This window comes from Anser anser, assembly GCF_964211835.1.
Source record: "Anser anser genome assembly, chromosome: 3".
Lineage (NCBI taxonomy): Eukaryota > Metazoa > Chordata > Aves > Anseriformes > Anatidae > Anser > Anser anser.
Genome location: NC_139722.1, coordinates 1,030,560 through 1,051,610, shown reverse-complemented (window position 1 = coordinate 1,051,610; position 21,051 = coordinate 1,030,560). Strand labels below are relative to the sequence as shown.

Here is a 21,051-nt window from a genome sequence, read left to right as displayed (position 1 = left end):
GTGAGAGCACATCCAAGAAAAGGAAAAAAACACTGCTGCACAACAGCAGCTGGGAGAGCGAGGAGTGAGAAACCTCCCTGCAGACACCAAGGTCAGTGCAGAGGAGGGGGAGTGCAGCGCTGAGGTGCTCCAGGTGCCGGAGCCGAAGCCCCCCTGCGGCCCACAGAGAGGCCCCTGGTGTGGAAGGCAGACCCCCACAGCCCATGGTGTACCACGGCAGAGCAGATCTCTACACTGCAGCCCATTCAGGAGCAGCCCAGGAAGGTCGGCACCCCACGAGAGGGGACCCCACACCAGAGCAGGGGGGAGAGCGACCATGAAGGAGCGGGGGAGATGAAGTGTGAGAAACACTCTGTAGCCATTAAGTTAGGCTCAGGCGAGGATCTCAGTGAAGTAGGAATCGATTCGCCATTGCAATGGTGGGCGTCCCACAAGCAGGAACGCGCCTACTAGTTCCATAACAGTTTATATACTTTTTTTCTCGAGGACCGGGACCCTCCCCTGTTTCCCCATTGACTGAGTAATCCAGGTTCACAATCGATCCGGTGCTTCACAGACAATACATGGCTTTCAATTGCCGGCCTGTTATAAGTCAAATTTCTTTTGACTTTTATACTCTTCAAGGTGGTAATGTTTCTTACACAGTGATTTCCACCTAATTGCTCTAAGGATTCTGGTTGTCTGCATTTTACAAGGTTGTCTGTTTAGCTTTCTTATCACTGCAACCATATCTCATTACCACATTCCTTCCCTCTAAACAATGTAACTCTGCAAAAACAACATTTTTGTTCCCACAGAAGCACCACAGACTGACAGCAGCCCCCGCTCCCAGCCCCCCCACGTCACTCAGGGCAGGGAAGAGGTGGAAGAGAGTGGATGGGGGAAGGTGCCCCCACCTTGTTTCTCTGTTTCTCACCGCTCCAGCCTGTCAGCAATAGGTAATAAATGTTATTAATCTTCCTATGCTAAGTCTGTTTTGCCCATAATGATAATTGTAGAGTGATCCCCATTGAGGTACACTTGAGGAACCCTTGAGGTACACTTTTTCATTTATCAGGGAACAAGCTTTCTGAGAAGCCCTGACTCCCCTATTCTGAATTTATAACAGCAATCTCTCCTCCTTCTTCTACTCCGGATACTCCTATTTGAAGTGGCCGGCCTGGCCACACTTAAAACATCTTCTCAAAGCCTGTCCCTGCTGGGATTTAGGCTAAAACACAGGTAGCTTTCCTTGTCTGCCATTCCTTCATCTCTCTTCCTCTCCTTTCCATCCTGGGCCCTCTATCTCCCCCTCTGCCTCACTACCCAGTACGCTGTGAATACCATTTGTTTTGCTCTTTGCTTTTCCTTCTCATCTCCCCTCCTGGCATACACCTTCATACTACCTGCACTGTTCACTCCATCCTCCCACCTTCTGGAGCTTTTTCTGCATATCTGGCCAGGCTTTAATCACAAAATTAACTTTAAAGAGCCCTTGGGCTACCAGGTCCTCAGGATTCATCCCCAAGTACTTTCTAATTCTGACCCTGAGTCTCTCATAGGATTTCTATGTTGTGGGTTGTTATTATCACAGTTAGATAAGTGGATATTTCTGCTCTATCAGAATTACTCTTGGTCTGGGGGTGGGGGTGCGTTAGTTCTTTCCCATTCTTGCATAGCTGCCTGCCAAATCATTCCCCTCCTAAACATTCTTCTCCAGTGAATAACATACTCAAGATTGACATTTTCCCCTCAGGAATACAAATTAGGCCTCAGAAACGGATTTGACTGTTCTGCTAGGCTCTCAGTTTAAAACTTCATTTATTTCTTAAAACTCCTAACCTCTCTGCTTGTTATAAATTAGTTTTGGTAGAAATCATTCCCGACACATCGTGGGTAAGGTAGATTGAATTTCTATTTATTTGAGCAATTCAGCAAGCAGCGATAAGTAAAACAGCGCTGGGCGGCCGGGGAGTCTCCTGCTCCGCCAACGGCGCACCCAAACCCACCAGAGTCTTGATTTATAGCCTAGTAGTTCCGGGTTTAGTAGCACCTCCTGGTGTCTTCTATGACTGCGCGGCCTGTTGCTAGGGGGTCTTCATCAGTCCTCTGGTGGTTGTGGGGATGAAGATCGTCGTCTTCCTCTGCGTTGGGGTCATGACTTTGCTGCAGTATCTGTGTTCCCATGCAAGGAGGAATGCCATTTTGCCCTTGTTTGGAGCTGGTTTCTATTGCAATTGTTAACTTAACAGGAAGTTCCCATACTTGTTTTTTTCCTTCAACAGGATATTGGGGGTATAAGCAGTCAACCGTTGAAACCCCCCTATCAGCAACATTTAATGAACAAACAAGGCTTTACCCATTACAATCCCCCCTTTTTCTCTGTATCATTTTGTTCATTAAATCTATTTAGTTCTAATTGACTCAGGATTAATGTTTCCTCTAGTATGGGTCTATCATTTATCAATTCGTACTTTGTCCTCATAAGCATCAGATGAGCAGCCTCCAATCTACCTTTAACAATAGCTATGACTTTGTTAAGGATACAAGGACCAAACGTCAGTGCTAGGGTTAATAAAATCAGGGGCCAACTATTGTTGACAACAGAGTGGTGAGCCACGGCGAGTGATTATACCAGGACTTGTACCAGCTTTGCTGGGCCTCCCGCTCTCTTTTTCTCCTTTCCAATCTTTCTCTAAGTTTGGTCATGGTATCCCTCACAATTCCAGTATGATCAGCATATACACAGCATTCCTCCCTGAGAATGGTGCACAATCCCCCTTGTTGTACAATAAATCTAGTCCTCTGCGATTCTGTAATACCCCTTCGGATAATGATCTTATAGATTTTTCTAAAGCACTGATAGATTTCTCAATTCTGGCTAAATCTTCATCCACAGCTGTTCGTAGAGAGGTGAACTCTCTTCCCTGTTTGATTAGCGAAGCAACTCCTGTGCCTACCCCTGCACCCCCCCCAAAACCATTAGGGTAGCCACTGTCAGTGTGGAAATTGGTTCCCGTTTTGTCAAATGGTGTTCTTGATTGATCTGATTGTCATACATAAAATTCTCTGGGTGGTAGAGTATCTTTGGGATGATTATTACTTGAACACAGAATTCTGCAGACCCATTGAACAAGTCCAGGGATAAACAAAGGGTAACACCTATCTTTGAGCATATCCACCTAGCATCCTTCGCTGGTAATAACCATTCCGCCAGTTTCTTTATATTTCCAATGTTAGTTTGATTTGCACACAAGTGCATTTTATCGGGTGGGACTTGTCCCACGCATCTCCCCTTCCCAGTCACTTGGGTCAGCGTTATGCCCTGACCCTCTTTCCCCCACGTACATTGTGAGGGATTGGATCCATTTACCCGTTGGGCCTTCTCATTGACCCCCACAGCTTCGTAAAAGGGCAGCCTTACCCCATAACAGTGCCAGCACCGCTCAGTCAGGTGAGGGTTGGTAGCATTTAACAGCTGGTAGCTTACTTGCATCAATTTCCACAGGGCCCCTTCCTGGGTTCGAGCTGGGGCAGAGGTAGAAATCTATTTGGTTCAGACACAGGCTTGTGGGTGCCAGTTGACAAAGGGATGTGAGAAAACTTGGTGCACCTGCTGTAGTACTTGGTTAATGATAACTTGGTCCTCCCACCTAATTAAACTCCACTTAAAGGGCTGGTGCTAATATCCCTGGTCAGCCCCAGCCCGACAGGGGATATTCAATAGGAGAGGTAGCGCCAACATACACCAGAAGGGTAACGTCCTTTTATAATTCCGGGGAGGCGGCTTCGAGTTATGGTGGGTACTAGGGCGGTTTATTCGGCCGGACTCCATCATCTCAAATAGGGGTGGGTACCAAATAACTCTCCCCACTGTTGTACCCCTCTGCCTCGCCCGCCTACTTGGTTGCCTCAAGCAGCGGGGTTCACTTTCTTCACGGCAGCAAGGGTAATCTTCAGGGGCCTAGGTACCGATTTCCCTGTTCCAGCCACTCCCAGTCCCAGTTACTCACTCCTCCTTAGGCACGTTACCCTTCTGATGTATGGGTCTGGGTACATTAAAGAATTTCCCTTCCCCTACTTCCCAGTTTCGTTTACAGTGAACCTATTATTCCTTAGAGAGGGTTACCGATCATACAATTACGAATTCACTCTTCAGTCCCTTTTTGCATGGTCAGCCTCAAGTCTCTGGGTCGGCTGACCACTCTCCACCGTTCCTCCGGTATTGGTCCTTTAACTCGGCTAGCGTGAGTCCATCCTTTCTTGGCTGTCCAGACAGCTGTGTCTGTGGTAAGTAGAACAAGGTAGGGTCCTTCCCAATGAGGAGTTAGAGAGGTCTCTTTCCAGAATTTTATCAGAACCTGGTCTCCTGGTTTGATCCTGCGTATGGCCATCTCTAGAGGGGAGGGCGTTGTACTACTCACTTTGCTGCAGGATCCCCCTTATATTGTGAGGTGACAATGCCCTCAGTTTGCCCCCAAAGGTGATTTTATGCGTTTCTTCCACCAAGAGCGCAGCCACGACCACTGCCTGGAGACAGGTGGGCCATCCCCTACTCACGGGGTCCAAAAGTTTAGAAAGATATCCCACGGGTTTCTTTTTCCCTGCCCAGTCTTGAGTTAAGACCCTGAACGCTGTCCCCTCCTTTATGTTGATAAATAGATAAAATGGTCTCTTTACATCGGGTAAATTTAACACAGGAGCGTTCACTAAATCCATTTTTAAGTCTATCAGGCTTTGCTCATCGCTTTGGCTCCATTTCATTAATCCTTCCCCAACCAGTTTCTGATACAAAAACTTCACTTTGCTACTATAATTTTCAATCCATTGCCAACAATATCCTAACAATCCCAGCAGCTGCTTAACTTGTCTTTTGCTTTTTGGCGCTTGTAGTGACAAAATCCCATTTACTCGTTGGGGGTCTAGTTTCTTAGTGCCCTTACTTAGCCAATGTCCTAAATATTTCACCTCTTCCTCCGTAAACTGCAATTTTGACTTTGATAAGCTCAAGAAGTTTAGTAGCTCAATACTTTCTGTTCTGACTGCCTCCTGACTCTCTCCTGCTAACAGCAAATCATCCGCATATTGGACTAAGGTTACTTCAGGATTTGGTTCATAGTTCTCTGATACTTGTTCTAATGCCTGACCGAATAGATTTGGTGATTCCGTGAATCCCTGGGGAAGCACGGTCCATCTTAATTGTTGTTTCAGATGGGTTGCAGGACCCACTCGAAGGCGAAATAATCCCTGCATTCCCTTTTTAAAGGACATGCCCAAAACACATCTTTTAAGTCTATGACACTATACCATTTCTGCGCTGGGGACAGCTGGCTTAGCAAAGTATGTGGGTTAGCTACTACAGGAAATCTGGTTATTGTTCTTTTGTTGACCTCCCTCAAGTCTTGGACTAGCTGATAAGAGCCATCAGGTTTCTTGATAGGTAATATAGGAGTGTTATGAGGTGACATGCAAGTCTCCAGTAATCCCTGTTGTAGTAGCCTCTCGATTACTGGTTGCAGCCCCTCCCTGCCTTCTTGAGACATTGGGTATTTTTTTACCCTGATAGGAGTCTCGGGATTCCTGACAGTGACTTCAAAGGGACCAATATCTAAACGGCCTACTGATTCGGGAGAATACCACACCCCAGGGTTTATTTTTGCCTCGTCCTCTACAGTGAGGGCGTATAATTTAACCTCAATTCCTTTATTTTCCACCTCCAAATTAATTTTTAGCTTAACCATTAAGTCTCTTCCCAACAGGTTATATTCAGCTTCTGGTACTAATAAAAAAGATCCTGTGCAACTTTGGGCTGGGGTCTCTATTTCCACCCCTTTTATTACTGAGACCCTAAAGGGCTCTCCTTTTGCTCCTATCACCTGTAATTTCTCCGAGGAAGGTTGACATCCCCGGGGTACCATTTGGACAGTCGATCTTTCTGCCCCAGAGTCCACAAGGAACTCCACTTCTTGATGCTGGGGACCTAACTTCAATTTTATCAAGGGCTCCGTTATACCAGAAGTCCCCAGTCGATGGAGCCCCTGACTCCCCTAATCTTCTTTAAACATTCGCTCATCTTGTAAGTGTTTTCTGCAGTCCTTTTTCATGTGTCCCTTCTTTTGGCAATAAAAACATTCTATCTGTCTTAGATCCCTCTGATCACTCTGGCTCCTCGGAGGTCTTTCTCGTGGTAGCAGAAAACCCTTCAGATGAGGGGGGGGGCCCTTTTTGTCCTTCCCGGACCACTGCCACTAGAATCCTGGCCTGCCTTTTATGAATCTCTTCTTCTCTTCGCACATATACCTTCTGAGATTCTCTCAGCAGTTCATCCATCCCTCTGTCATGCCAATCCTCTAATTTTTCTAATTTCCGCCTGATATCCCCCCATGATTTTACCACAAATTGCGTTTTTAACAAGGCCTGTCCCACTGGTGTACCGGGGTCCAGTCCTGAATAAAGCTGGAGGTTCTTCCTTAATCTCTCCAGACATTCTGTGGGAGTTTCATCCTTCTTTTGATGTTCACTAAAGGCCTTATTTATATTTTGTCCTCTAGGGACTGACTCCCTTATACCTTGTACAATAATAGTCCTTAAATCCTGCATATGATCCCTATCTTGTTCATTTTGGTTATTCCAGTTAGGCCTCTGTAGGGGCCATCTAAGATCTCCCACAGGACCCTGCTGGTGTCACTGGTCCCAGATTCGCATTCCAGCCCTCCAGATCATATTCCTTTCTTCTGCAGTGAATAATATACCTAAAATGGCCTGGAGTTCTTCCCAGGTGTAAACATTAGACCCCAAAAATTGGCCTACTTGCTCAGAGACTCCAAGAGGATCTTCTAAGAGGTTTCCCATTTCCTTCTTGAATTCTCTGACGTCTCCCGTATTTAGGGGGATGGAGATATCCTATACTGGGTTGGGGCCCTCCCATTGCAACCTCTCTTAGGAGATATAGTCTACCCTCACCCTCTCGATTTCTAGTTTGGCTCCTAGTTACCCGTCTAGTTCCCCGAGGGGTGTCCGTGGTCGAATCAGAGTCACTATGGTAGCCCGGAGCTGTGGGGGAGCTGGAGGTGAGGGAGGAGGGGGGTGAAAGTGGGACTTCTTCCTGATTCCGTTCATTCTTCCCCCCCCCCTTTTTCTCTTAATGGGTATAAGTTGGCTCGGGTCTCAGATCCTATCCATAAGTGTGCATACTCACTCTCCTCTTAGGCTGAAAGGCTCCTTTGAATTCACATAAAGGTCTAGAGCCTGACAGATCCATTCCTCAAAGGACCCAAACACGGGCCAATATAATGGGTGAGCCCCTAATTTGCTTCCCACCCCAGACTTCCATACAATAATGTATCATCTTAACTTTATCCTTACCCCGCCTAGAGGGTAATCATTTCAATGTTTAATCATTAACCCTAACGGGCTCTCCGGTGGTATCGGGGGCAACCTAGCCTTGGGTTCCGACCCACCCATGGGACCAGAAGACTTCCTCCTCTTCTGTCCCATCTTCCAGAGTGCCTTCACACACACACACGGTCTTCACCTCCTGTTCATGGCCCAGTCCCTCGTGGGAGGTGGGAACTGCACTACCAGGGAGTCCGCACTCGCTTCGTCCTTGATTGGACGTCTCACACAGGCACACTCTGGGATTCCCAACCCCAACCGAACGGATAACCGGCCTATACTTACTCACTCCTGAGTCTTCGTTCGGAGCTTTGTGCACAAAGATTAAGGGGTTACCGGTTGTTTATTTACTTATCGCTGGAACTTTAGGTTCGTCGGTAGCGGTGCGTTGGCTTGGGGACCTCCAGACAGGGACCGCAGAATCAGCGGGGCACGCCTCCCCTGGGAGGGATCCAGCCAAGCTACCACTATACTTGTTTTTTTCCTTCAACAGGATATTGGGGATATAAGCAGTCAACCGTTGAAACCCCCCTATCAGCAATATTTAATGAACAAACAAGGCTTTACCCATTACATGCTGGTAAGGGGGGAGTGGCACCAGCCCCGCAGCACCCCCGCACGGCCCCGAAGCCCTACTGGGACCCCCCCGCCTCTGCTCCCACTGCTCCACGCTCCCCCACGCGACTTCTTCAGGGACAGTGTCAATTGCAGTCCCTGTCTCCCCTCCTTGAGCAGCTGCTGCTGCCTCCAGTGCAGTATTAGGATTATAGGGAGCATAACTTGATTCCTCCTCTGAAAATGGAACCTTATTGTTTACATATAAATTTCAAGCCTGAATTTTCATCAGACCCGTATCTTTGCCAAAATACTGAAGTTCCTTTTATTAGCTTTTTAGGCCAGACAATTACACAATATCTAACCATTTTTAATTATATATTTTTTAAATCTTTTTCCCTAGTTTTTGGGTTGTTTTTCCAAATCCTTATCATTCTCTCCAAAGGGCTATCTTTAGGCACAATGCCGGGGTCTCCACCCCAACCCTGCTGACTCTTGGAACCCTTAATCCCCATCTCTTCCTGACGTGCTGCTGTGGACTTTACCACCCACGGGGTACCACACGCCTTCACCTAGGATTAGGACAGAGGTGGGGTGTACTGCCGAGCACCTCACTTCGCCATGCTCGGGGTACTGTACACCTAAGGGCCCAAACCCCCGAGACTCTCTTTTGCTCGTCTCTCTTTTGCTTTGTCCCTCTCCAGCCGAGGGGACTTCGTTTGTCCCCTCGCGGGACTACAGAGCCTCACGGATTGGGACTCCACACTCGCTTCGCACTATAAGTGCATCTCATTCACACTCCACACAAGAGTCTCCCTGAACCCAACCCAAGGCAAGATACAGTAAACTTTCCCTTACCTCGGTCTGTGCACGGCTTCCTGGTCTGGGTTATCGGAAGTAATCCCCATGCCTGTTCTCGATCCAGGCTGAACTGTGTCTGGGATGTGTCTGTGGTGTGTCTGTGCTGGCCTCCCTTCTCCCCAGAGCTTCACAAAGCCTGTCTTCAGATTAACAGTCTCGGTCCTTTGCCGGCCGTACCGAGACGGCCCACCAACCCCGATGGGACCGCTGAAATCAGTGGGGTGCACCTTCCTGTCTGTGGTGGCAAGAAGTCTTCGGCAGGCGACAAGATCCCAGACAAGCCCCCTGACTGTGAGAAAAATCTCAAATAATTTTCTTCAGACAGGATCTTCTGTGAAGCTATTTTATTTGCGATTGCAATGGCAAGCGTTCTGTCAATCAGGAGCGCTTTTTAGTAAACAAATCATAACCTTCTATTCCCTATTACCCAACACTTGATCACCTCCCCTGTTTCCTCATTGGCTGAGTACTACAGGTTCACAAGCTACTATACCATATATGTACAATTTTTCTTTTTTTTTTCAACCCTTTAATTTCTCCCTTTTCCCTTTTTTTCCCCTTTCTTATGTTTTGAGAATCTGTGATCTTTGTTTTACTGTTCCCATGCTGCTCATCCTGTTTTTCTCAAGCTTCCACCTTATTTTGGAGCAGTGAGGCCTTCTACTGTCCACTTATCTACTTAGCATTTCTCCTTATTATGACTACACAACTACCTTATACAGAAAATTAGTTCTCTACTGCAAAAACGCAACTTAGTTTCTTACAGGGAACCATGTCAAATGTTTTGCACAAGTCCAGGTAGATGATGTCAGTTGCTCTTCCCCTATCCACCAATGCTGTATCCCTGTTGTTGAGGACTACCAAATTTGTCAGCCACGATCTGCCCTTACTGAAGCCATGTTGGCTGTCACCAACCACCTCTCAATTTCCCATGTGCCTTAGATGAGCTTTTAAGAGGATCTGGATTTCTTTTTCCTTTTAACTTTTTTTCTTCAGTTCTCTCCCCCATCCTGCTGTGGGGCTGGGGGGAGCCAGCGAACAGCCGTGTGGTGCTTAGCTGCCTGCTGGGTTAAACCACAACATCCTCCAACACCACCCCAGTGGGCTTTGTGCTCCTCTGGCAGCTCCCCCAGGGCCCTTCCACCACAGCCCTGGGCAGGCATCGGCTGCTTCCTGCATCATGCTCTGAAAACAGCCCCCGAGACAGAGAGTCTGTGCATTCCCAGGTCATCTGCCCGACCATGAGAAGCCTGGGGCACAGGAGGCTATTTGGCCTCATATCTGGAGCTGGGCCCCTTCTAGCTCTCGCAGACCAGCCCGCTCTTTGTCCTTCGTCCTGCTCCCCGTCCTTGTGCATTTTCTCCCCTGGGAAAAGCGGGCGTGAGCCCTGCACCCTCCCTGCCTGGTGGCATGGCAGTGGCAGTAGGGCCGTAGCTGAGAGGTCAGAAGGGAGCAGGGTGCTGGGGGAAGATCCCCTTGCTGGGGGAAGCTTTTGAAATCACAGTCAGATTGAGCTTTGCCTTCATGGCTGGGCCTGGTCTTCCTGTCCTTGACGGTGCCATGTGGTATGGGCATGGCACTCCTGTCGTGCGTCCCTCTTCTGGGTACCTTTTGCTGTGTGTTACAGAGACTCTGCAAGCAGGAGATCCAGGCTTTGGAAAGCAATGGCCCCTAGGCTAATGAGCACAACGGGTACATTGGTCTAGGTCCCACGTGAAGCACTAGTGTGCTCACCGCTCAGAAAACGCCCCAGTGAGTCTTTGCTGTCTGAACAGTTGTCACTGGTGAAGATGGGTTGGCCTCCGCTGCCGCCTGGAACGAATTGCATTGATGACTCATTTACGTTAGATATTAGGAAGAAATTCTTCACTCACAGGGTGGTGAGGCACTGGCACAGGTTGCCCAGAGAAGCTGTGGATGCCCCATCCCTGGAGGTGTTCAAGGCCAGGCTGGATGGGGCTTCGGGCAGCCTGGTCTGGGGGGAAGTGTCTCTGCCCATAGCAGAGGATGGATTTAGATGATCTTTAAGGTCCCTTCCTGTGGTGGTTTTACCTTGCTAGGCAGCTGAACACCTCTCCCAGGCAATCCCTTTCTCTACCTTGTCTGGGTGAGCGCTCTAAGGACGAGGAGCCAGTGATGGGTGAGACCAGTCCTGGTAGGTTATACATGGGTGCAGTTGAAGGCTGTGCCTTGGCCATGGCTATTTGTGTACCCATGTCAGTGGTTGTGTGTGTGTGTCTGTGTCTGTCTGTCTAGGGGGTGCCCGAGGCTGGGCTCCAGTGGCAGGGCAGAAGACATCCGTGGGCCGGAAACTATGGAGAGGCCTCTTCTAAGGGGTGGTGGCCTCCCCTAACCTGATGTAACCAAAGTCTGTTTTCCCCTTCCACAGCCATGGGGTCACAGGAGGAGAGAGCAGATGCTGGGGAAAAGGCACATCTTGCTAAGAAATTGCTGGCAGAAGCATTTGAGAAGGAAGGACTTGATGAAGAATACTGGCTCCCCAAACTGTCAGAGATACTGGGTGTTAAGTCAAGAGGTGCTTTGAAACATCTGCAATATGAAGACTACCTTAAACTGGAGTGCAAAGTACGGTACCCCTGGGAGACCAAGGCTCTCCGAAAGCTCCTGGGAATCACGGACAACAAAACAGCTGTTGATGAGCTACAAAAGCAGTGCCTGGAGATGATGAAGCAGAGACAAGAAGCAGCCAAGTCAATCCTACAGGAGCTGGAAAAAATGCAGAAGAGCCGTAGCCACAGCAAGGAAATGATAAGACAGAAAGAGGAGGCACTATGGCAAGCCATGGACATTCCCAAGGAGTACTGGGCACCACCAGAGAAGGCATTGGTGGATGAGCTGGTGAGCATCCAGAAGCAACTGGAGCAGCAGGAGAAGTCCATGGGGAAGAGAGAGAACGTCTCTGACAAGGAGGTCCTGAGGCGGGCATCGGGAGGCCTGGCTCTGCAGGGTATTTACCGAACCAACAGCCTGGAGGATGTGCTGGCAACGCGAGAGCAACTCATCAGGATCCCTGATGGCTTCACACTCACTGGTCCAGAGCAAGGGTCTCTGCTTGAGAGGAAGGAGTTCTCCTCCTCTGCAGCAGAAGCCACTTTCACCAAGTCCATGGAGCAGCTGGGATTCAGCATCAGCGCTTCTGCCAAAGCTGGGTTCTGGGGGCTCAGTCTTGAAACAGGTGTAGATTACAGCAAGTCCTCACAGTCAGAGGACTCCCATCGTTCACGCTCGGAGCAGACGTACATTTGCACCACCAAATACCAGTACATCCCTCTGGCCTCCTACTACTTCCAAAAGGACCAGCTTCGCCTCTCAGACGCAGCCCTGCGAGAGCTGCAAGACATTGAACGGCTTCTGAGCATCACCCAGGAGGCAGAGAGGTTCCACCTACTGAAGAGCAGGTGTGCCAGCTTCTTCAGCAGGTTTGGGTCCCACGTGAACCAGGGACCCCTCCACTTTGGGGGTATATTCTGGTGGAAAGCATCTGCCGAAGGTTTCAGAGCAGAGCAATGGGATGAGATGAAGCAACAAACATCTGAAGCACTGAACGGCTACATCGGGGCTAGCTTCAGTGGCTTCGGTACCAAGTGGGGAGTGAAGGTGGGTATTTCAAACTCCACCTCACAGGCATCATTTCAGGGAAGAGACAGAAGCAGCCCCCTCACAGCAGTTCAGCTCTATGTGACCAAAACAGGGGGCCCATCAGAGACGGATTCCCTTCCCGAGTGGAAATGCGGGCTTGTGGCCAATAACACAACCTGGTGTGTGATCGACCGGGGCTTTCAGCTGATCCCAGTGTGGGACATAATCCTCTCCAACCACAGCAGCGATTTTAAATCCTCCTATCAAATGAGCAGCAGCCTCAGGGCTGTGTACAAAGCGCTAACGAATCACAGCGTCGGCGTGATCTTTGGAGAGGAACTGGCCAGTGCCGTGGAAGAGGCCAGAGCTTTCCTGGAGCACGTGAAGACCTGGGAGGTGACGGTGGATGAAAAGAAACTGCTCATGTTGATAGATTTTAAACAGGGTCTGAATAACAGGACAAAAAATCACAGTGTCTGGATCAACATATGTCTGTCAGACAAAGCGTTGCAGGAGTTCCTGGTGAATACCGTTTCTTTTTGCCAGAAATCTTCTCCAGAAAGCACCACCTACATCAAATCTCTGCTGCGGTGCCTGCTGGATCCTCACATCTATTCTGTCAAGGACTTCCCTGGGGCTTCCTTCATTATGCAATGGGTCTTCCACACAGAGCACGCGCCTACCAAAACTCCCAGTATTTCCAATCTTGAAGATCTCACTAAGACACTGCTGCAAATGAAGGAGTACATCCAGGAAGTGACCTACGCACCGGCAACTTCTGCATCCGCCATTCATGAAGCAAAGATCAAAGCCACCCTCACTGTAAGCCTGGCTGTTTATTCCTTGCTCCAGTTTCTGCAGCAAAGGGCACAGAAAGACGTAGAACTCTTAGTGCTCCTAGTTACAACCAGCATGGGATACCAAGTAGAAAGCAGCACCTTTCAGTACCTCCTTGGGTGTCCAGAAATTAATTTCATGATAACGGAAATGCAAATGGCACATAACGAGTATCAGAGCCTGAAGGAACAGGATGTTTACAGAGCTCAGGCCTTCCTGCTGCTGACGGGCCTCACTATAACACCTGAATATAAGAAGGTGACCCCTGAGCAGAAGAATGACCGCCTAGTTTTCATGAAAGAAAAGATGGAAAATGCATGGTCTACAGAGATGAAAGCTCTCCTCGAAAAGCACAATGCATTCAAAGACTGGGAGGTGCTGGAAAGAGATTTGCAATCCTCGATCAGTGGGCAACTGGAGGACACATCTGACAACCTGAAGAAAGACAGTATAATCAAAGACATGGAAGATGCGTTTCAAGGCATGCAGCCTCCCAGTCAATGCAAACCCAAATCAGACAGAAGCACATCCAAAGCAAGTCAAGCCACTGCAAACCCAGAGTTCCTCAACTTACTTAAGCGCCTTGGGCTGGAAAGGTACTATCCAAGAAAAATGGGCACAGAAGATTTCCACATAATATACCAGACATCTGTACACAACAGCCAGCCCAGCAAGGACAGTGAGCTACCATTTTACTTCCTGCAAAGGCTACTGACCGTGGATTATCGGGTGAGGTACCTGACTTGCAAGGAGGCGAGGAAGCCGGGAGTCGTGCCTGCACCAGACACCTCAGCGGAGGACCACGAGCCCTCTGATTCCTTTGATGACTTTTTCAGTGACTTGGACGAAGGAGCCCGTGAATCTGCAAGCAGGGAGAGTCATGTGCACCCCATGGACCTCCAGATGGCAATTTTTCATTGTGCTGATGATTTCATGAGACAATACCTTTCATCAAAGCTTGCTTTCTGCCAGTTTGCACTACCCCTTCTGGTACCAAACCCGTGCACTTCACAGATAGAGTTCCCTCTCTGGTCCTTCAGCCAAATCAAGAAGAGCTGGAAAGGGTCAGTGAGATCGGGAGAGCAGACGAGGATTAGCAGTCACAACAACAAACTCATTTGTCAGGCAGAGACACCCATCGTGTCCTTCCTACGCATCGGCAGCTCTCCTTCTTCTTCCAAGTCTCAGCTCCTGAATGCCCTGCTGAGCAAGCAAAAACATGACACTTTTTTCCACCGACATTGCAAAGGCAGCACCAAAGACTGCTTCCTGATGAAAGGTGTTGTGGAGATCTCCTGGTACCTTCCTCGTGGTGGCGATGACGACAGCTTTAACGGCCCTGTTGCTTTCTGTAACCTGCACGGAGATGCGAGGGATCACGAACCCCAGCTGCAGTTTTTACAGGAGATCTCTGCCGTGAACGTGGTTCTCGTTTCTGAGTCTGATCAGAGCAACAAGAAAGGCAGGAAAATTTTACATGATCTGTGGCAGTCTCAGAGGCCGTTGGTTTGCCTTTTCACTGAGAAAGAGAGCATTGCAGCTGGCCGATCTAGCCAAAACATAAGAATAGGGATCAAGAACAGAAATGAAGCAGAATTAATGGGTGAGCTGACAAAGACCATCCGAGACCTAGTGGGAGGGTCGAGCACACTTGTTAGCCTCAATGCATGTCTGAGCACAGCTCGCCAGTGTGGCTTCTTAGTCGATGAAGATGCAGAAGCGTGCGTGACAGCCAAAGAAACGGCAATCACGCTGGTGAATCTGTTGAAGAAAGAGAAGTTGTCTGAGATCAAATCACAGCTACTGCCTCTTCAGGGAAAACTGTGGTACATGTGGTGTAAAAAGGACAAAGAACTCACTCGCTTGCAGGAAAAGAGGAACAAGAGCATAGAGCATCATCGAAGCCAAATTGAATTGGAGAAGTCTGCAATAAGAAGAAAGCAACTAGGCAAAGCGTTCCCCCTCAATCAGCTGATGAAATCAGTCCTTGGCTTTCTCCAGTCGCAGCCAGACGATATCAAGAAATTCTTTCTGCAGTGGATGAAGGTCTTCATGGACAACCTGTCCTCTGATCGCCTTGACGAGCTGAAGAGAGAGTATCATCAGTTATGGTCTCAAATCCTGGTATTAAAGAAAAGCAATGAAAAAAGCAACCTGAAAACTCAGTTGATGAATAAGTTAGATGCCCTTTCCGATGAAATTAATGATTCGTCCATTGGCCTTGAGCACATTTTGAGAGAGGTAGGGCAGATTTATGAGGCGCTGGAATCAACAAACTCCAAAGAAAAATGCTTTAGCAAACTACCTGAAATTGCTGCCGATCTGATGGTTTCAGGGTACCCCATTGAGCTGATGGATGGTGATGCTTCCTACATACCACTGCAATGGATTGGAGCAATCTTTGACAGGTTAATTGAGAAGCTAGGGGACAAGCGAGTATTTGTGCTTTCCGTGCTTGGCATCCAGAGCACAGGGAAGTCAACCCTGCTGAATGCCATGTTTGGTCTCCAGTTTAACGTCAGTGCAGGGAGGTGCACCCGGGGAGCGTTTATGCAGCTCCTTAAAGTGGACGAGAAGCTCCAACAGGATTTGAACTTTGATTACATGCTCATTGTTGACACAGAAGGACTTCGTGCCGTAGAGATGGCCAATAAGCAGTCACTTAATCATGACAACGAGCTGGCCACCTTTGTCATTGGCATCGGCAACATGACTCTGATCAACATCTTTGGAGAAAATCCTTCGGAAATGCAAGACGTCCTTCAGATTGCTGTGCAGGCTTTCCTGAGGATGAAGCAAGTAAATCTTTCCCCAAGCTGCCTGTTTGTGCACCAAAACGTGGGCGAAATAACGGCAAAGGAACAGAACATGGAAGGACAAAGACGTCTGCAGGAAAAGCTGGATGAAATGACCGTGACAGCGGCCCAGCAGGAATTCTGTGACGTCACCTGCTTCAGCGACGTCATCCGCTTTGACGTGAACACCCACATTCATTACTTTGCTCACCTGTGGGAAGGAAACCCACCGATGGCACCGCCCAACCCCACCTACAGCCAGAACGTCCAGGAATTAAAGAGCAAAATTCTCCAAGCTGCCAAGAAGGAATCGCAGGGCAACTTTTTGAGGCTCTCCAGCTTGAAAGTTCGTATTAGTGACCTGTGGAATGCCTTGCTGAACGAAAACTTCATTTTCAGCTTCAAGAATTCAGTGGAGATTGCCACATACAAGAAACTGGAAGCCGCATTTAGTCAGTGGACCTGGCAGCTGAGAAGTCACATTTTAGACTTGCAAATGAAACTAGAAAATAATGTTCGGAACGGGGAGTTGGGGAAGGTCACCTTGGAACACCTTGAAAAACTGGTGCAAGAGACAAATGATGCCATCACCAAGAACATGGAAACGTTCTTTAGTGAAGACAGAGACTGTGAAATACTGATCCAGTGGAAAAGCAGCACGGAACTGAAGCTGAAAGAGCTGAGAGAGTCCCTCCTTGCTGAAACAAGAAGGAAGTGTGAGAATCTTATACAGCTAAAGAAGAGCCAGAGTAAACTGGATGAGAGGAAGTCCAAATATGAAAACGAGCTCCTGAAAAAGAGCAGAGAGTTGGCCCTGTCTCTAAAAGGCCAGGAATTAAGTGAAAGTGAACTGAGAAAGCACTTCAATTCTCTCTGGATGCAGTGGATTTCTGAAGTCTCCTCTGCTGCTCCCCCTCTAGAACAGGTGGACATTGATGTGGACATAGAAAATGTCCTTCTAGATCACTTTAGGGATCCTAATGTAGCTGAACAAATCATGAAGCTTTACCAAAAGACTGTCTTTTGTCTTAACATAGAGAAACACGTGTCTAAGAAAAAATGGATGGGCATCATTCCTAAGAGTTTTGACGTTGCCGATGTGAGCAACATGCACCACATCACAGATAGCATCAAAATGCGTGTGAAGGCAAACATTGAGAAGAAGGAAAAGGACAAAATGGATTACAATCGAACTTTTATTCATGAAATACTAAATGAAGTGGAGAAAGGTATGAACTCTGTCCCTACCACTGCAAAATATAGTTTTAATAAAGATTACAGAATAGATTTATCACTGTACCTGTGCAGAATGGCAGCAGAAAGGTTTAAAGACATGCATGCAGCATTCAGGAAAGCAAACGATCCGGCCGTCTACCTGGAGAGCAAGAGAGAAGACTTCTTTAAATGTTTCCAGATTTCCTGCCAGGGAGCCTCTTGTATCACAACATTTGCTGATTTCCTGTGCAGCAAGATTGCCCCAGCTCTTCGACACGCCATCTATGAGAAGACAGCTCTTGACATAGCTGGAGACATGAGGGATAAAATACCAGATTTCCGTGGCAATAGATCCACTCTGGAAGCTTGCATACTGAAATACCTAGCAGAAGAAGAAAATTTTGAAAATTTCAAGCATTACCTTAATTTCCCGGGAGAATTTTTAAATAATTACATTAAGACAAAAGTTGAGACATACTGTTTAGGTGAGAACAGAAGGCTAGAGATGTTTTTAAGAAACTCCCTCACTCGTTACTATGAAAACATTCAGTCAGCTGTTTTTGCATCAACCAGAGTTGTCAAAGACAGAAAAGACAGAAACGATAAAATCTCTCTTTGGCTGGATGAATTCTGCAGAGCACTTGGAGACGTGCTAAGCTTGCCCAGAAGTGACCTGAAGGGCATTGAACATCAGGAGATAACAGACATAGAGTTCCTGAATAACGCCATGACAGAAGCACTGTCTCCCCTGATTGATGATCTCAGGAAAGAGTTTCCTGATGCTGATATGAGCTCATTTGAAAGGCAGCCTCACACAATACTGGCTGAGCAGTTTGCAGGGTGCCAGAGTATGTGTCCATTTTGTGGGGCTGTTTGCACTAACACTATGCCAAACCATGACGGAGACCACCGGGTTGTCTTCCATCGTCCACAAGTTTTGACAGGATACAGATGGCATAAAACAGACAACCTAGTCATTGATATTTGTTCTAGCAGTGTTTCAAGTGACTGCACATTCAGGATTGGTAAAGACACATGGATCCCCTACAAGAAATACCGGGACGCAGGACATCCCTATTCCACTTGGAACATTCCTCCTGATCCGTCCATGCAAGCATACTGGAAATGGTTTGTGTCTTATTTCAGGACACAGCTAGAACAATACTACAATGGGAAATTTCATGGCAGAGGAGAAATCCCTGCTTCGTGGCAGACAGTTACAAAGCAGAATGCACTCGCTGAACTGGAGAAATATTAGGCTAAGTTGGTATGAAGGAAAAACTGCAACTGCTTTGCATTTTAGAAGAACATAATATGAGGCTAACCACAAAATATTGTTGTAATGATTATGACCTTAAACCATGTCAATAAAACTAAATGTAATTGCTTGCAAAGTTGGATGAACTAAGGAGTGCTTCTCCTGCCACTGCTCAGCGATTCCCTTGCTTTGTGATAAAGTCAAAGTCCTCTTCCTTTCTTGTCTTAAATATTTACATCAGCTTTGTCTTAAAGCAAACTAGAAAAATATTCCTGCAGCAAGCAGTCATACCACCAAGATTAAGACCAAGTGCCAGATGAAGAGCAAAGGCAGCATTAGAAAGTACCAATTTTATCAGCTGCTATGAGAAAAGAAATGACACTGGCAAAGGAGCAGTTTCCCTGCAGCAAATATTTGTCATGCTTACAGAAAGGACAGCGGGGTCTGTGTGCAGGTGAATACTTGTGGGAAACTCTGCTATTTTGTTTTTTGGGGGGCAGGGATTGTTTTATACATTCATAAACACAGTACTCAGGTGCTGTTCTCTTTCTGATGCTGTTAAAGCAGGTAACGCAGCAGCCTATGTGGATTTAGACAGTGATTTTAACTCTGTGGTTATTAGGTATATGTCCTAGATTAAGATGTGCCCACACTTCCATGAGCCATTCTTACTCATGGGCCTGGGCCTGGCAAACTTCCCTCCAGCTCCTAGCCACCCCAGCTGCTTTTGCCAAGCACGTCTGTGTTGGGTAAAAGTCTTTTATAGCCAATGTAGAGAATTAGACAGCTTTGTAGCTTCCTCAGCAGCTGTCAGCAGTGCATGATCTCAGTGTTTGTGCTGTCAAGACAGGCAGGTGGCAACTGAACAAAAATGGTCTGGAGAACACGTAAGTAGCTCTGCCTGCACCAGTGCAGTGGGAGGGGGTTTTTACTGTGCAGTTCTCCTGCAATCCTACTGGAAACCCAATGACCAGAGTCTCCTGGAGAGCTGGCAAAAGTGGTGATTCATTAAAATTCTTTGTAGTCTTTGCTAATAAACTGTTTGAGTTGGACTGGACTGGTCTCTGCATGCTTTATTTCCAGGTGAGCCACAATTCTCATAGAATCAGAAAATCAGAACGGTTTGGGTTAGAAGGGACTTTGAAGGTCATCTCGTTCCAACCCCCCTGCCATGGTCAGGGCCACCTCCCACTAGATCAGGTTGCTCAAAGCCCCATCCAAGCTGGCCTTGAACACCTCCAGGGATGGGGCATCCACAGCATCTCTAGGAAACCTGTTCCAGTGCCTCATTGCTGTCATATTAAAGATTTTCTTCATAATTTCTAATCTAAATCTCCCCTCTTTTAGTTTAAAGCCATTACCCCTTGTCCTATTTCTATGCTCCCTGATAAAGAGTCCCTCCCCAGCTTTCCTGTAGAATCCTAGAATCATTAAGGTTGGAAAAGCACTCCAAAATCATCTGGTGTGGGAAAGGAATTCACAGATGGCTTTGCACTGTTTCACATGTCCCTGAATTAGAGATAATGAGGAACCAAGCAGTAGAAATAAAAACTAAGCAAGGTCAAGATAAAGTAAATTGGCTACAGAGTTAAAGATGAGCTTTGGGCAGTGGCCAATTGCTGGCTGGCTTGAGGCGCGCGTCTGAGGGTCTCTAACCAATTGTATGACAGATTCGGGTGCGTGGACAGTGCATGGGGCTATGGGGAAAGTATATGTAGTAGTGAAAAAGGGCAATAAACGTCTCCTGTTCTAGAGCCATCAGGAGTCCATGTCATGCATCCCTTCAGTCCGGTCCAACCATCACCCTACCACCATTGTCACCCACTAAACCATGTCCCCAAGCACCACGTCCAACCTCTCCTTGAACACCCCCAGGGACGGTGACACCACCACTTCCCCGGGCAACCCGTTCCAATGCCTGGCTGCTCTTTCTGAGAAGAAATGTCTCCTCGTTTCCAACGTGAACCTCCCCTGGCACAACTTGAGCCCATTCCCTTCTTATCGATGGGTGTCACATTTGCAAGTCTCCAGTCATCTGCAACCTCTCCAGTTGACCAGGACCGCTGGTAGATGACGGAAAGTGGCTCAGCAATCTCATCTGCCAGCTTCCTCAGTATCCTCGGGTGGATCCCATCTGGACCCATGAATTCGTGACAGTCCAGGTGGAGCAACAAGTCTGTAACTGTTTCCACCTGAACTGTGGGGGGGGTTATTCTGCTCCCCGTCCCAGACTTCCAGGTCAGGAGGCTGAGATCCTGAGGATAACTGGTCTGACTGTTGAGGACAGATGTAAAGAAGGCATTGAGAATCTCAGCCTTCTCCTTATCCTCAGTAGTCATGTTCCAGTAAAAGATGGAGATCCTCCTTGGTCCTGCTCTTACTGTTAATATAGTTGTAAAAACATTTTTTGTTGTCTTTCACCACAGGTGCCAGATTGAGCTCATACTGAGCCTTAGCCTTTCTGATGTGGCCCAGCTCCCTCAGCTCCCCCAAAATGGAGCCCAACTCCCCCAGCGCCTCAAAATGGAGCCCAGTTCTCTGCAGCTCCCCCAAAGC

General features: G+C 47.8%; 1 protein-coding gene across 3 annotated transcripts in view; it reads left to right on the top strand.

Moving 5' to 3' along the window:
• LOC310897192 (interferon-induced very large GTPase 1-like) overlaps positions 1-19,547 on the top strand; it is a 70,808-nt gene extending 51,261 nt beyond the window's left edge. For 2 of the 3 annotated variants that reach the window (XM_083830539.1, XM_083830541.1), the window contains exons 2-3: positions 798-938; positions 11,180-19,547. In XM_083830539.1, coding sequence (XP_083686665.1) covers positions 798-938; positions 11,180-18,495 — 7,457 coding nt within the window. In that variant the 3' untranslated portion in view covers positions 18,496-19,547. The remainder of the gene's footprint in view (positions 1-797; positions 939-11,179) is intronic. The other variant, XM_083830540.1, reaches the window with a different exon arrangement.
• Positions 19,548-21,051: the final 1,504 nt, after the last annotated feature.